Source organism: Salvelinus sp. IW2-2015, linkage group LG20 (genome assembly GCF_002910315.2).
Source record: "Salvelinus sp. IW2-2015 linkage group LG20, ASM291031v2, whole genome shotgun sequence".
NCBI classification, from domain to species: domain Eukaryota; kingdom Metazoa; phylum Chordata; class Actinopteri; order Salmoniformes; family Salmonidae; genus Salvelinus; species Salvelinus sp. IW2-2015.
In genome coordinates, this window is record NC_036860.1 from 11,273,087 (window position 1) to 11,289,640 (window position 16,554).

The 16,554-nt window shown below is 39.8% G+C and overlaps 1 protein-coding gene across 1 annotated transcript in view; it reads right to left on the bottom strand.

The window, feature by feature from the left end:
* crhr1 (corticotropin releasing hormone receptor 1) overlaps window positions 1-14,446 on the bottom strand; it is a 159,221-nt gene extending 144,775 nt beyond the window's left edge. Inside the window, exon 1 of the mRNA XM_024013493.2 lies at window positions 13,444-14,446. Coding sequence (XP_023869261.1) covers window positions 13,444-13,467 — 24 coding nt within the window. The 5' untranslated portion in view covers window positions 13,468-14,446. The remainder of the gene's footprint in view (window positions 1-13,443) is intronic.
* Between the last annotated feature and the right edge of the window lie 2,108 nt (window positions 14,447-16,554).

Consider the following 16,554-nt stretch of genomic DNA (forward strand, 5'->3'; position numbering starts at 1 on the left):
TGAGGGACACCAGGCATCAAATCCCGAGAGAAAACATGTCTATGAGAGAACCCTATTCCCCATTCTTCGCATTTTGAACCCTCTGAGGAGGACGTCGGATCAATATTTATTCTGCCTCCCCATGGGTTTCGTTGCACTACATAGGAATAGGTGCCATTTGGGAACAGGCTAAATATGCCAAACTCACTTTGCCTCTCACTTGACCTCCCCCCACCCATGCGGTTTTGGTTGATTCTGGCTGTCTATCGCCCTTAAGGTTGTTAATTGTGATAATGAGCAATGAACCAGCATCCATACGGTAAGCCCAGCAAGTCAATATATTTTTATGCCAGCTCTCGCACGGCACGCAAGAGCGCTGTTCTCTTTGGGTGAATTAATGGAGGATGCTCAGCTTACAAAGATTGCGGGTAAAAGGCACAGTGCACCCGCTCTCTGCATAATCTTCTCTAAGCTCTGATAAGTTCTAAGTGCAAGCCAACTGGTACAGATCTTGTATTGTGGTGATTGCTAGTGGGTGTCAGACTGTGTTGTGCTTGTATAATGGATGCAGTCGTATGTTATGGGAATGAGAGTGTTGTAACTAGTACCAGACTCAAAAATAAATCGAGACGTCGGAATGGTACGTGGCTAAGATCCCTTGTCATGCCCCATTACCAGACATTCTGTCCTTTGGTCTTCTCCTCAGGAGAAACTAAACGATGAACGTTCATCCTGGAATAGGTTAGCAGTCTCTTCTGAGACATCGTGACTAGAGTGACAAAGAACATGGAGTCAAGCGCTCCACTGACTTCCTGCAGTATCCTCCAGCCCTTCAGAGCCTGCGACAGATACGGGAAGACCTGTGATATAAAAAAATCACCACTCACAGGACCATAAATATGTCACTCTGCGAGAAAGGAGGCCAGTGTTTACAGCCTGACCAAGCATGGGTTATCAGGCCTCTGGACAATCCACAGTGCACCATAAACAGTGCAGCAGAGATGGAGTGGGAGGGGGAGAGAGGTAGAGGGAAAGAAAGAGAGCAAAAGGGAGGGAAGAGTTTGTAGTATAGTGAAGACTTAAGAGCCATTTACCTTATCTCTCTTCAACATCAGATGTGCTACTTTTCTGTTTATACTGGCCTTGGATGTTGTGTGGCCAAAGCTACATCCTGCTTCATATGTGAGCGCAGCTATTAGCATACCGTAAATACCATAGTATATAGACAAACAAAATAAACAAAAATAACATATTGAACTTGGAAAAGTACCTCTTGTTAGCTACTCCCTATAGTTGTGCACAATTACACTGAACAAAAGTATTAACCCACCATGTAAAGTGTTGATCCCATGTTTCATGAGCTGAAATAAAAATCMSAGAAGTTTTGCCAAGACAATCCATCCACCTGACAGGTGTGGCATATCAAGAAGCTGATGAAACAGCATGGTCATTACACAGGTGCACCTTGTGCTGGGGACAATAAATTGCCACTTTAAAATGTGCAGTTTTGTCTCACAACACAATTCCACATATGTCTCAAGATTTGAGGGAGAATGCAATTGGCATGCTGATTGCAGGAATGTCCACCAGAGCTGTTTAGAGCATTTAATATTAATTTCTCTACCATAAACTGCCTTCGACGTCGTTTTAGAGAATTTGGCCGTAAGTCCAACTGATCTCAAAACCGCAGACCACGTGTAACCACGCCAGCSCAGGACCTCCACATCTGGCTTCTTCACATGTGGGATCGTCTGAGGGGGGAGTAATTATGTCTGTAAAAAAGCCCTTTTGTGGGGAAAAACTCATTTTGATTTGCTGTTCCTGGCTCCCCAGTGGGTGGGCCTATGCCCTCCCACCTCTGCCCAGTCATGTGAAATCCATAGATTAGGGCCTAATTTATTCAAATTGACTGATTTCCAGATACAAACTGTAACTGAGTACAATCTTTGAACTTGTTGCATTTGCGTTTATATTTTTGTTTCAATATAGTTCACATTAATAACAATTGAGTGAAAAGGCTTGTTATTTACAGAGTACCGAGACACGGCTATAGTGTCTCTTCGTCCGACATCATAAATATCTCCCGCTTCCTTTCCTAATTAGCTCATTTGTGAGCTGCTTCGAGGCTATGTAATTGCACTGATAATAAGAATACAAAACCTCCACAAATAAACCAATAAACCAACAAAGTTCTTCAACTACACTCCAGTCCTCTGATCAAACAAAAGGAAAAAGTAATAACATAAACCTTTTGGGAACCACAAACAATTGCTTTGATGAGTTTGTGTTAGCTTTAAGTGGGAAACCAGAGTATGAGTATGTACTCTGCCAAAAACAAAACAATCACACAGTAACTTAATTTAAGTAACTTATCGGAAAAGTCAACCAAACAATGGTTGGCTCCCCAAAGCTTTGTTATGGCATCGCCCCCAGTACCCGCTGCTCTCAAACCACCGTAGACTGTGCACTTTCATTTAATTAGTTTGCAGATTTGAGTGGTCAATTGGCTTGGGTGAAACCCTGATGCAGGTATGGAGATGCGCTGCCTTTGTCCTCCCCTGAGTTAGTTGGGAAAAAATGTATTCTCATAGTTATTCAACCAAAAMACCTTGACAAGCTTCAAAGCTGCATTGGACTCAAAGAAAAAGTCCCCCTGAATTAGTACARTGCCTTCAGAAAGTATTCATACCCCTTGACTTATTCCACTTTTTTTTACCACCTGAATTCAAAAATGTATGAATTTTTTTTTTTCTTCTCAGCTATCTACACAGAAGACCCCATAATAACAAAGTGAAAACATGTTTTTGAAATATAGAAATATCTAATTTACATACACTACTGTTCAAAAGTTKGGGGTCACTTAGGAATGTCCTTGTTTTTGAAAGAAAATCAMAWWWWWTTGTCCATTAAAATAACATGAAATTGACCAGCAATACAGTGTTAATGTTATGACTATTRTAGCTGGAAACGGATGGAATATCTACATAGGCGTACAGAGGCTCATTATCAGCAACCATCATTCCTGTGTTCCAATGGCACTTTGTGTTAGCTTATCCAAGTTTATCATTTTAAAAGGCTAATTGATCATTAGAAAACCCTTTTGCAATTATGTTAGCACAGCTGAAAACTGTTGTCCTGATTAAAGAAGCAATAAAACTGGCCTCCTTTAGACTAGCTGAGTATCTGGAGCATCAGCATTCGTGGGTTCGATTACAGGCTCAAAATGGCCAGAGACAGTTTACTTTCTTCTGAAACTCGTCAGTCTATTCTTGTTCTGAGAAAGGAAGACTATGCCATGCGAGAAATTGCCAAGAAATTGAAATCTCGTACAGCGCTGTGTACTACTCCCTTCACAGAACAGTGCAAACTGGCCCTAACCAGAATAGAAAGAGGAGGTGAGGCCCCGGTGCACAAACGAGCAAGAGGACAAGTACATAGAGTGTTGTATTGAGAAACAGATGCCTCACAAGTCCTCAACTGGCAGCTTCATTAAATAGTACCAGTAAAACACCAGTCTCAACATCAACAGTGACGAGGCGACGCCGGGATGCTGGCCTTCTAGGCAGAGTTGCAAAGAAAAAGCCAATCTCAGACTGCCAATAAAAAATAAAGATTAATATGGGCAAAAGAACAGAGGAACTCTGCCTAGAAGGCCAGCATCCTTTTCTTTCAAAAACAAGGACATTTCTTAAGTCACCCCAAACTTTTGAACAGTAGTCAAAACTTGTGGAAGCACTTTTGGTGTAATTACAGCTGTCTTTCTTGGGTAAGTCTCTAAGAGATTTGCACACCTGAATTGTACACTATTTCCCATTATTCGTCAAAGAATTATTCAAGCTCTGTCAAGTTGATTGCTGATCACAGGTAGATAGCCATTTACAAGTCTTACCATTGATTTTCAAGCCAATTTTGTAATGTTCTGTATTTTTTTTGCTTAGTAACCTTGTGTTCTGTTTCGTTGTGTTCTTGAACATAGCCCTGTATTGGTTTGTGGGGGGTTGTGGGTGTTTACTGTAAGGTCAACCTTGTGTTCTGTTTTGTTGTGTTCTTTCTTTGTGTTCTTTAATGTAGCCCTGTCTTTCATTTTTTTCATTGATTTCACCTGTGTTAGTTACTCACCTGGTCTCGTCAGCTCCTTATTTAGTTCAGTTCATTCTGTTTGTTCCTTTGTGAGGTATTGTTCTTTTTGATTGTATTCCTAGCTCGTTTATGAGAACCAGTTTTAGCCTTCAGTCCTATTTTTTTTTTACCTGCCTGTTTGCCTACCTATGTATGACCATTACCTGCCTGTGACCACTATTCCTGCCGTCTGCGAAGACGTAATAAACACCTGCCGCACTCTCCGCGTGAATCTACACCTTTTTCTCCCTGAGTATTCATTACAGATTTAAGTCAAAACTGTAACTAGGCCACTTAGGAACATTCAATGTCGTCTTGGTAAGCAACTCTAGCGTAGATTTGGCCTTGTGTTTTAGGTTATTGTCTTGCTGAAAGGTGAATTTGTCTCCCAGTGTCTGTTGGAAAGCAGACTAAACCAGATTTTCCTTTAAGATTGTGCCTGTGCTTATATTTCAATTCCGTTTCTTTTTATCCCAAAAACACCCTAGTCCTTGTCGATGACAAGCATACCCATAACATGATGCAGCCATCACCATGCTTGAAAATATGAAGAGTGATACTCAGTGATGTGTTGTGATGGATTTGCTCCAAACATAACACTTTGTATTCAGGGCAAAAAGTACATTTTCTTTGCCAATTTTTTTGCAGTGTCTCTTAAGTGCCTTGTTGCACACAAGATGCATGTTTTGTAATATTTATATTCTGTACAGGCTTCCTTCTTTTCAGTCTGTCATTTACGTCAGTATTTTGTAGTAACTACAATGTTGTTGATCCATCCTCAGTTTTCTCCTATCATAGCCATTAAACTATGTAACTTTTTTWAAATCACAATTGGCCTCATGGTGAAATCCCTGAGCAGTTTCCTTCCTCTATGGCAACTGAGTTATGAAAGACGCTTGTATCTTTGTAGTGATTGGGTGCATCGATACACCACCCAAAGCCTAATATAGGGATATTCAGTGTCTGCTTATAATTTATTTTACACATCTACCAATCGATGCCCTTCCTTGTGAAGGCATTGAAAACCCCGCCTTGGTCTTTGTGGTTGAATCTGTGCTTGAAACTCACTACTCGATTGAGGGACCTTACAGATAAATGTATGTGTGGGGTATATAGATGGGGTAGTTATTCAACAATCTTTTTAAGCACTGTTACTGAACATGGAATAAGTCCATGCAATTTATCATATGATTTGTTAAGCACATTTTTACTGAATGTATTTAGACGTGCCATAACAAAGGGGTTGAATACTTATTGACTCAAGACATTTTAGCCTCAAATTGTTATAATTTTTTCACCACAAATAACAAACAAAATTCCACTTTGACATTATTGTGCCTAGATCAGTGATTTATCTCAATTTAACACTTTTTAAATTCAGGCTGTAATAAGACAAAATGTGGAAAAAGTAAAGGGGTGTGAATACTTTCTGACTGTATGTCTCTAACAGGATAAAATACCTGGATGATACACTCTGCACACTGCATATAGCTTTGTAGTAAAAGCAGAAAGGGTTTGATACGGTCATACAAGAGTATGAGTACAATTTATTGTGTTTACACACTCTCCAACTCAAGAGCTATGTAGGAATCATGAAGCAATTATGTTTTGAAAAAGTCATGGGGCGGTTTCACAGATCTGGATTAGGCCTACTTTCAAATGAAAAAGAAATTCCATTAAACGTGGTTTGGCGTCCATGGGAATACTTAATCTGGGTCTGCGAAACTGGCCCATAGATTCCTATTCAGACATTATGAGACTGTTATCCCTTAGACTCTAAGGTTTATTGCCATTGMGTACTATACTGAAAATAGACTACACAAAAAATAAATGAGTTTGACAGTCTACAACTCAACAATGGCTAGCATTTGAAAAATAAATAAAAGATTACATTTGTCCAGAAATAGTTGCTTTATTGCTTTGGTATTTATTTGATTTAGCCATGTTTAGTTATGTAAGGACTAGACAGCAAATATCCTGTGATTTTCAGTTCCACAATGCTCATGTTGGAAAATAATAATCTCTGTATTGTTATATCTACGACAACACCGCATCACCAAACCTTAACAACATCAAGAGTAAACCAATCAGATTCAGATTATGGACGGTCAAAGTAAAGCATGAAGTATGAAATAGGAAAATAAAATAGAAATAGATAGAGACAGATAATGATCAGGCACGCTGCGCTGCGTCCGTGTTATTACATGAGTTTCTAGGTGTCCAGTTTTACCAATTAAACTTGAATAGTCAATGCACAGTTTAGAACTATCTTTACATTAGATATCAGTGTCTTTGAATCATACCCTTCAGCCCTGTGCTATGCAATCTTTAACAGTTATCTTCCAATGCTTCMGTACTGCTTTATCTAAGGTCAAATAAATAGTGTGGCCCATATCTAATCTATTCATTATACCTACAAGCACCAGTTAAGACCGTGTTACAATATAGCCCCGACTGCATCATCTCTATGTAACCAGGTTATTACACCACCATCTCCCCCAACCACCTCTTTCCACAGCACGGATTKGCCTTATGACTGACACACCAGTTTCTYACAGCACCCCYATGGAAACAAGACAGAGAGGRACGCATCCCAAATGGCACCCTATTACCCACATAGTGCACTACTTCTAACAGCCCAATGGACCCTTTTGGAATAGGGTGCCATTTGGGACGCAAGCCAGTGAGTGCTCCTACAGTGTCTTTAAGTGCTTTTAAACACGTGTCTGTGAGCATAGCGTGATGTAGAAAAATAAATAACAGCCATGCAAGTCAGCAGATGGATCGCAGTTTGGCTTGCCCGGAATTATTTCCTTCATTCTATTAAAGGGTCAATATGGGAGCGGTGAATACGTTTTGACTTTTTAAAAGTGGTGGCTAAGTTGTTTTTGTTTGAATCTCAGACTGCCCCTTTAAATACCCAGCTCTCTGAGGTTTCACTTGAAATTGATCAGACCCGTTTTCTGAGAATTGTACAGGGCTCATGTTGTAAGGGGCTTAGGGAAAGGAGAAGCAAAGGCTTTTCAGGGCAACTATGATTGTTATCATCCGCATTTGATCTAAAACTGATTACCTTTGGTACGTAATGTCCTGTCCTCCGATTTGGTTATATTTTTTATATAAGGAATTTACACAGGAGGCAATCAATATGTAGTTAACCAAAGGCTGCAACTACCGGTGCATCTTAAGCCATCAGCCTATGTGATGTGTCGTGACATATTCTTTTACATTATACCATTTCCAATTTCTTTGTACACATTGTATTGTTTTGAGGAACTCTRGAATGTACACTACCGTTCAAAAGCTTGTGGTCATTTAGAAATGTCCTTGTTTTTGAAAGAAAAGCAMWTTTTTTGTGCTTTAAGATGGGCAAAAKAATTAAGATGGGCAAAAGAACACTGGACAGAGGATTAGCTAACACAACGTGTCATTGGAACACAGGAGTGATGGTTGCTGATAATKCGCCTCTGTAYGCCTATGTAGATATTCCATTAAACAATCAGCAGTTTCCAGCTAAAATAGTCATTTGCAACATTAACAATGTCTACACTATATTTCARTGGACAAAAAATKTGCTTTTCATTCAAAAACAAGCCATTTCTAAGTGACYCCAAACTTTTGAACAGTAGTGTATGTATTGCAATCCAAATCTAATATCTACTTGATATCCTTTTTTTTTATCAGGATTTTAGATGTAGTGGTTTAAAGAAGCCTGATATCCTATGACTCAATCAAAACAAGTGGTTAGAATTTCTCCTCCAGTTGCTTGCTATACCTTGGRACCAATTGCATAGAAGTGGCATAGATTTCTCTTGGGCTAGACTAGGAAACATCTACTAAAATCTGCAGCAGAACTCTTGTCATGATGAGTGGCATTGAGCTATCCATCAATGCGATAGGTTCAGGGCTGTGCATGACCAGGGTCCTATTCATTAGGGGGAATCATTTTCAAAATGGACTGAAACAGGGAGGTACCACTGTACATGAACTTGTCCAATAAAAACACTGAGTAGCAAAATGGTTTGCTACGGTTTGCTACGCTGTGCTCTACTGAACATGACCCTGACCAGATAGAAGAGCGCCCCCCTCTGGCCTTCAACCCCTCCCACCTGACCWTAATAGAGAGAACCTGTACTTCTGATAAATGTCCAATCTTGCAGAGTGCAAACAATACATTTCCATATCCACTGTAATARACTACTGTACTGATAGATACACCTGTCAGCCTCACCTATATTATAGCCCAGAATGACATACTGTATAGTGGGATATTAGTTCATTACCGGGCTTCAAACTATGACTGATTGAAGTTCTCAAGCCTCGTCCTATCTGCAGCAAACAGTCCAGTCACCTTGGCTTGGGGAAGGTGGGCTTTAAAACATGTGTGTGCTGGCAACCTAGCTATTATTGATTAATATGTTCAGTTGGAGCTGCTGATGCAAGCACTTTCAAGGATTTCAGCCTTGCGCCGTCGAACACATACTTTATCATCAATGTATAGCCACCTGCTTGGTATAGTGCACTATACAGGGAAAAGTGTAACATTTCAGACGCAGGCATGATATACAATAGATGGCTTTATATGTGTCTTGAAGGTCAAACCATAGTGTACAGTAAATGCACGTAAGCCATATACAGTTGAAGTTGGAGGTTTACATACACCTTAGCCAAATACATTTAAACTCAGTTTTTCACAACTCCTGACTTAATCCTAGTAAGAATTCACAATTTTTGTCTAAGAATGTGAAATGTCAGAATAATAGTAGAGAGAATGATTTATTTCAGCTTTTATTTCTTTCATCACATTCCCAGTGGGTGAGAAGTTGACATACACTCAATTAGTATTTGGTAGCATTGTCTTTAAATTGTTTAACTAGGGTCAAACGTTTCAGGTAGCCTTCCACAAGCTTCCCACAATAAGTTGGGTGAATTTTGGCCCATTCCTCCTGACAGAGCTGGTGTAACTGAGTCAGGATTGTAGGCCTCCTTGCCTGCACACGCTTTTTCAGTTCTGCCCACACGTTTTCTATAGGATTGGGTTCAGGGCTTTGTGATGGCCTCTCCGATACCTTGACTTTGTTGTCCTTAAGCCATTTTGCCACAAATGTGGAAGTATGCTTGGGGTCATTGTCCATTTGGAAGACCCATTTGCGACCAAGCTTTAACTTCCTGACTGATGTCTTGAGATGTTGCTTTAATATATCCACATACATTTCCTCCCTCATGATGCCATCTATTTTGTGAAGTGCACCAGTCCCTCCTGCAGCAAATCACCCCCACAACATGATGCTGCCACCCCGTGCTTCACGGTTGGGATGGTGTTCTTCGGCTTGCAAGCCTCCCCATTTTTCCTCCAGACATAACAATGGTCATTACGGCCAAACAGTTTTATTTTTGTTTCATCAGACAAGAGGACATTTCTCCAAAAAGTACAATCTTTGTCCCCATGTGCAGTTGCAAACTGTTGTCTGCATTTTTTTAATGGCGGTTTTGGAGCAGTGGCTTCTTCCTTGCTGAGCGGCCTGTCAGGTTATGTTGATATAGAACTCGTTTTACTGTGGTTATAGATACTTTTGTACCTGTTTCCTCCAGCATCTTCAAAAGGTCATTTGCTGTTGTTCTGGGATTGATTTGTACTTTTCGCACCAAAGTACGTTCATTACTAGGAGAAAGAACGTGTCTCCTTCCTGAGGGGTATGATGGCTGCGTGGTCCCATGGTGTTTATACTTGCGCACTATTGTTTGTACAGATGAAGGTGGTACCTCCAGGCGTTTGGAAATTGCTCCCAAGGAGGAACAAGACTTGTGGAGGTCTACAATTTTTTTCTGAGGTCTTGGCTGATTTCCTTTGATTTTCCCATGATGTCAAGCAAAGAGGCACTGAGTTTGAAGGTAGGCCTTGAAATACATCTACAGGTACACCTCCAATTGACTCAAATGATGTCAATTAGCCTATCAGAAAAGCCATGACATATTTTCTGGAATGTTCCAAGCTGTTTAAAGGCACAGTTAACTTAGTGTATGTAAACTTCTGACCCACTGGAATTGTGATACAGTGAATTCCATGTGAAATAATCTGTCTGTAAACAATTGTTGGAAAAATTACGTGTGTCTTGCACAAAGTAGATGTTCGAACCGACTTGACAAAACTATAGTTTGTTAACAAGAAATGTGTGGAGTGGTTGAAAAACGAGTTTTAATAACTCCAACCTAAGTGTATGTAATCTTCCGACTTCAACTGTAGGTAGTCAATGAGACACATGGCTGTGGTAAGGGTCGCCGGCGCTGTTCATGGTCACACAGATGTATTATATTCCCCAGTGGCAGCTCCTGGTGGGAAACCAATCCAAAAGTCACCCTGCTTTCTACAAAAAATATATTCAACACCTCAAGGGTGTAATGTACTTAAGGAAAAATACTTTAACGTACTACTTAAACTAGTTTTGGGGGTCTGTACTTTGCTTTGCTATTTATATTTTTTTAACAACTTTTAATTTTACTCCACTACATTCCAAGAGAAAATGAATGCACTTTTAACTCCATTCATTTTCCCTGACACCCAAAAGTACATTTCAAATGTTTAGCAGGACAAGAAAACGGTCCAAGAGAACATCCCTGGTCATCCCTATTGCCTCTTATCTGGCAGACTCACTAAACACAAACACTTCAATTGGAAATGCTTCGTTTGTAAATGAGTGTTGACAGCAAGAAGCCCAAATAGATTTGACAAAAGAAGAAGAATTTCAAACCCTGATTACATTGGTTTACGATAACCTCTTTATTTATGTGTGGGAATACTTGGGAACAGATTTAGTGAATTGCAATCTATTTGAGCTGATTTCCTGGTGATTTTATGTCAAAATAAATTAATAAAGATATTTTTTTTTCCTACGAAAAATTGGGGGGCCAAATAAAATCACCTGGGTGCCGAATTTGGCCCGTGGGCCGCCTATTGGGGAACCTTGTTGTATAGTGCTAGCACACACTGTTTTTCCTCAAAAGCCAGTTTCCCTTCTGTCAGCCAAGCAGCCATTGGTTTTCAGCTATGTGATATGGTTGGGCGGGAGGATTTCTATCTCTGTAGCTTCTGTGCCCGTAGAAATATAAYTACTACAGTATACTAGAATTAACTAGAATTGAATGGGAATGTCCGTTCTGTGGTCTGGTCCTTTTCATCTGAGGGCTCTGTGATGAGTTAATTAGATCAGCGAGGACAGACAGACCCAGACTATGACTGTGACTAGGGGTACATTGAGATCTTTAATTAAAGAAGTGGACATTGAGATTTAATTGAGGAATAGTTTATATGAGAGGCTGAACAGACTGGAGTCTCACTGACATTCACACCTGATGAAGGGACAAGGATCTGTTTGCCTCTGAAAGAAGGCCCTGTTTAGGACTGTCCTTGAAAGTTTGGTAGAGAGGAAACAAATGTGTAGGCCTACAGAGTCTGTCTGCCAGGCAAATTGGGAGTATAAAAATAACATTATGTTGGTGATTCATTCGAAAATGTAAAATGTATAGTTTGGTGGACAGGAACAAAAATGTTTACAGAGTCAGACAGTTTGGCAAATGGAGAGTATAAAAATGACATATTGTTGATTCACTTTAACATAATCACATTTACATATCAAATGAATCATATGGAAATCAAAGACATGGGATGGTTGCTCAGTCAAAACGAAAGTGATCTGATCATTTGCATGTTACCTAGCTAGATGATGGATCTGCAATCAGATATGCATCGTTGGTATTATTTGCATTTTCACTTCCTCACTGTCCAGGTTGTCTTTTCTGCTTTAATTAGAATGTCAACCCTCACTGCATTTAGAACTGTCAATCACTTCACCTCATAGCCCTGGGTAGAGTTCACTAATCTCTCTCCATTGGACAAATGCCAGACTTACCTCAAGCAATATAGGCTTAGTGTGATTCACAGGCAGTGGCTGTGTAGAAATGAATCCCCTACTGCACCTGCATGAGTTTGATTCTCAATGCATCAGGGTGTCTATATTGAGACTGTTTTGAATATACTGCACAAAGAAGGTATGATCATATGCATACACCAGATGCACAAGTGTCTGTAAGCCAAACATTTTCAGCGTAAACATTTGGTATGCATGGAACAAAATGTGTCAACCATTCCGTATTTACTGCTCCTTGTCGTGAGGTATTGCGTGGGTAACCCTTGCTTTACACAACAGAACACATGGATCATTTATGTTCCATGCAGAATTAGAAGGCTTTGTAATCTCTGCCCTGTGTTTCCACTGTATAAGCTCACTTTCTTTATACACTTGTGCAACCTTTTGTAAAGCTGCCAACTCTATCATTCTGCACAGCATAAAGCATTCATTTTGGCCACAAGTTGTGGCAAAAGATTTTAATCATAAAGTGAAAACAATGAGAACAAAGAGGCTTGGCATGTGTCGGCAATGTCAATGGTTCGAAGAAGCTTATTTTTAGTGTTTGTATTTTGATTTATGATATCAAAATGAGGTGCGCTATGCCGCGAGGTGCCAAACCTCTCCAACTTGGCCCATTCAAGATTGAAGAATCCCGTACAAGTAGTAGGCCTATGCAAGAGCTGAATAGTTGTGTTGTTGCTGTCGGTGCTTTCAATCTCCGCAGGTCACGTAGGCTATGTGGATGTGATGATTGTATAAGAAAACAGGCATATTTAATCCTACCGATTTAGATTTGACCCTTACTCAAACGTGTAATGACAATGCGTAATCTTCTCCTGAGTTAGGCTAAATCAGGCGAGCCACAACAACACCCAAGATTGTCTGAAAGACTTAGATTGATCCCAAAAGTTGTGGCCAACAGCCATGTGCCTCCTGCGCACACATATACTGCACACGCACACTTTTACATTCATCCTATCCTGCTGCTACTCTTTTCCTTATTTTACTCTTATTATTATCTATCCTGATGCCTAGTCACTTTACCCTGCCCTCGTGTACTTAAAACCTGGTACCACTGCAAATTGATCTGGTACGCATACCGGTAGCCTACTCTCTGTATATAGCTCCATTCTTGACTATTTTATTTTATTCTTCGTGTTACTATTTTATTTGTATTATTAATGTTGAACTCTGCGTCGTTGGGAAGGGCTCTTAAGCAAGCATTTCACGGTAAAGTCTACACCAGTTGTATTCGGCGCATGAGACACATACAGTCTGATTTGATTTGATTTGAAAAAACAAATCTAAGTCCCAAGCAGTGAGAGGCAAAAACACAATCTCAGCTGCCAACAAAACATTTTTTTTTTTTTACAACATAGCAGTTAATAACTGAAAGGACAACAATGATTTAAAAGCAGCTCGCATGCACCTGACATACCTGGGGAAGAATTCGCAGCCACATTTTTCTGTGCGTTTATTTGCTGATACCTCCAAACTGCACTCCTGCCTTCCCGCAGTTACCGTGTTACCACGAGATGCCTCCGGTACAGGATTAGGGATACTCAATTCTCACAAGAGAGGATATCACGCCACTTTCGGAATAAATCTTGCCCACACGAACAACCAACAGTTACTTATCGTTGTGCATTTTCTCAAATATGAAGTCCCAATAAAGTGTTTAAGTAAATGTTCATTTGTTTTATAACACAGCCTCTAAATTGCCGGTCATTATCTTATTGAGATATGTTTGGTTTTAATCGATGTCAGTCCATTTCAGAGGAAATTCAAACGTCTCTTCGGAAATATTTTTTGTATAATGTTGATCCGTAGTAGTCTATTTCCTTCTGTATTACACCGCTATATATTCCGGTGAATGGACTTTCCAGAGGACTGCGTTTAGCTTGGTTTTTATAATAGCCATGTACATAAAACGAACATTAGAGGTTCCGTCCGCAGTATCCAATAATTAATTCAGTGGGCCTATTGAAATTCGGCCAGAGATTGATGTCGGGTCTCGCCAACTTCAAAGCGTTGACAGCCTTTTGCGTCGTCCTTTTTCAATCCCTCTTCATAACAGTCCTCTCATGTATTGTTTTTTTTTGTTCGATGTGCGACTGGTCAGGTGCTCCAATATTTATTTTCTCAATGCTAAGGTCTCCAAAAATACCATTTAACTTATAATATCTAGGCAACATACACCACAGCATTCATTAAATCTGCTCACTGCGCTCCAAAAAGTGAAAAGGAAAGAGTGCTTCCCAGGCTCAGCTTCAGAAATCGCCTAATAAGATGTGTTTGACAAAACTACACCGGTATCCTCTTAACGCAGTGGCGGGCCACAGTCTTTCTCGCTCTTTGGGTGTTTCAGCTCCGATTCCACTTCACTGCAGTTCGACCGACTGCTTTTAGAATTTGAAATATTTTGTTTGCGGTACTGCTCTCTCAGCCTCCATAGGCAAATAGTACAAACTCCAGCATGCGATCGCATAGACTGTCCTACGTCACTGCACACTTTACGGCTCTCCTCTCTTCACTTTAGTTTTTCCTCCTGAGAGCAAATTAACTTGTATTGCACTTCATCGAAACAACATGTTAGATCTGTTCTCGATTTATGTCCAATGGTACACACCAACTCCAGAGGGGCACGAAAAGGTAAGTCTGTGAAGCTGTAATATGGTTCAATGAAGCAATAATTTGCCAAATAGGCCAACTGAAGCCCCCTTGATAGCTCTAGACCCATGTCATATATTGTATAGGAACATGAGGATACATAATGAATAATCCCCGTACCCCTTCCTCCCTCTCTCCATTGTACTGCCTTATCTCTCCTGATTCCCCACCATGTGTATTTATTTTTTATTTAACCTTTATTTAACTAAACAAGTCAGTTAAGAACAAATTCTTATTTACAGTGACGGCTAGGAGCAGTGGGTTAACTGTCTTGTTCTGGGGCAGAACGACAGATTTTTACCTTGTCAACTAGGGGATTCAATCTAGCAACCTTTTGGTTACTGGACCAACACTCTAACCACTAGGCTACCTGTCATATAGTCATATCGAAATTTCCACATGTTTTGCACATGCAAAATTGTATTTCACATGTGAAATCATGTAAAACCATGTGGTTTTGGAACACTTTACATGGAGTTTCAAGTGGATTTTCACATGTGATCACAACCATTCACAAGTGGATTAACATTTTCCCATGATGCCCTGCAATCCACGTACATATTTGACAGATGTATTTATACAGTAATTATTATTCAGCATTTCCTCACCAGGGATTTGAACAACTTCTTGGTTCATGATATTCCGATATTTCTGCTACACCAGCATGGCTGTGTCAATGACTGATTTCACCTGTATTCCCACACTTTGCGGGTCATAGTAAATATCAGCTTTGTATAATACAGTACATTCAAAAACTATTCTATTTATAATAGTGATTCAGGAGTAACATTAAAACAGAATAATATGTCCCACCAACATTAGACAACTATACAGAAAACCCTCAAATTGATGAGATAAGTAAATAAAATAAACAATAGTCAGATAACTGATAACTAAAGTAGTGCACATACGTATTATAGGTACTGAATGTGTAGAGGACTTCTAAGAATKCTACAGACTTTGTGACGCAGCAGAAAGACCAGCGTAACCCAAATCCAGAGGTCTTTGATTTCAAATCCAAGGTGAGGTCATATTGAAAACTCAGTACTAAGTGATCATGTCAAATGTAATCATATTGTTATTGATTAAAGATATAACACATTTTAACTCATCAGCTTACCACTTACCTTAAACCCCCCGAACCATTTCATTACCTCCCTTACAAAAAAAAAATATGTGGAATTTACTATTTCACATTATGAAGCTGAAATCTACAAATGTGAAAACAAAAGAGACATGTGAGGTCAGTTGTTCACATGTATTCAATATGGAGTTCACATGTAACGCCACCTTTTCACGTGAGAATAACATGTTTTCACCTCACATGTGAATTGCAGATTCACAAGTGGAATTTACATGAAAAACATTCACATGTGAAAAGAACATTTGCAATTTCACATGTGAACAATTTCACATGGAATTGTATTTTCACATTTGAAAAACGTTGGTCCATAGGGTGGCTAGGTCTGCATCTCTGCTAAAAGCTGGGTAAAAGATTGAAAGGAATCTGAGTCGTATTCTGTAAATTTAGCTATTGCTTGCTTTTCTAAAGTCTACCAACCTTGCCAGCAGGCATACCAGCTAACATAGTTAGGCAAGCTAGCTACTCTTGTTACTCTTGCTAGCTACACTTGTAGGTACTCGGCAGGTAACCTAGCAGTTAAGAGCGTTGGGCCAGTGACCGAAGGGTGAAAAAAAATCGGTCGATATACCCTTGAGCAAGGCACTTAACCCTAATTGCTCCTGTAAGTCACTCTGCTAAATAAATAAAATGCCGATATAAATGTAACTTCATTGATAGTCTAAAATGGCTACTTGGTACAGTAGCTAGTTATGAAGTTGGGAACCTTTCTGGGCTAGCTAAAGCCAACTTCATTGA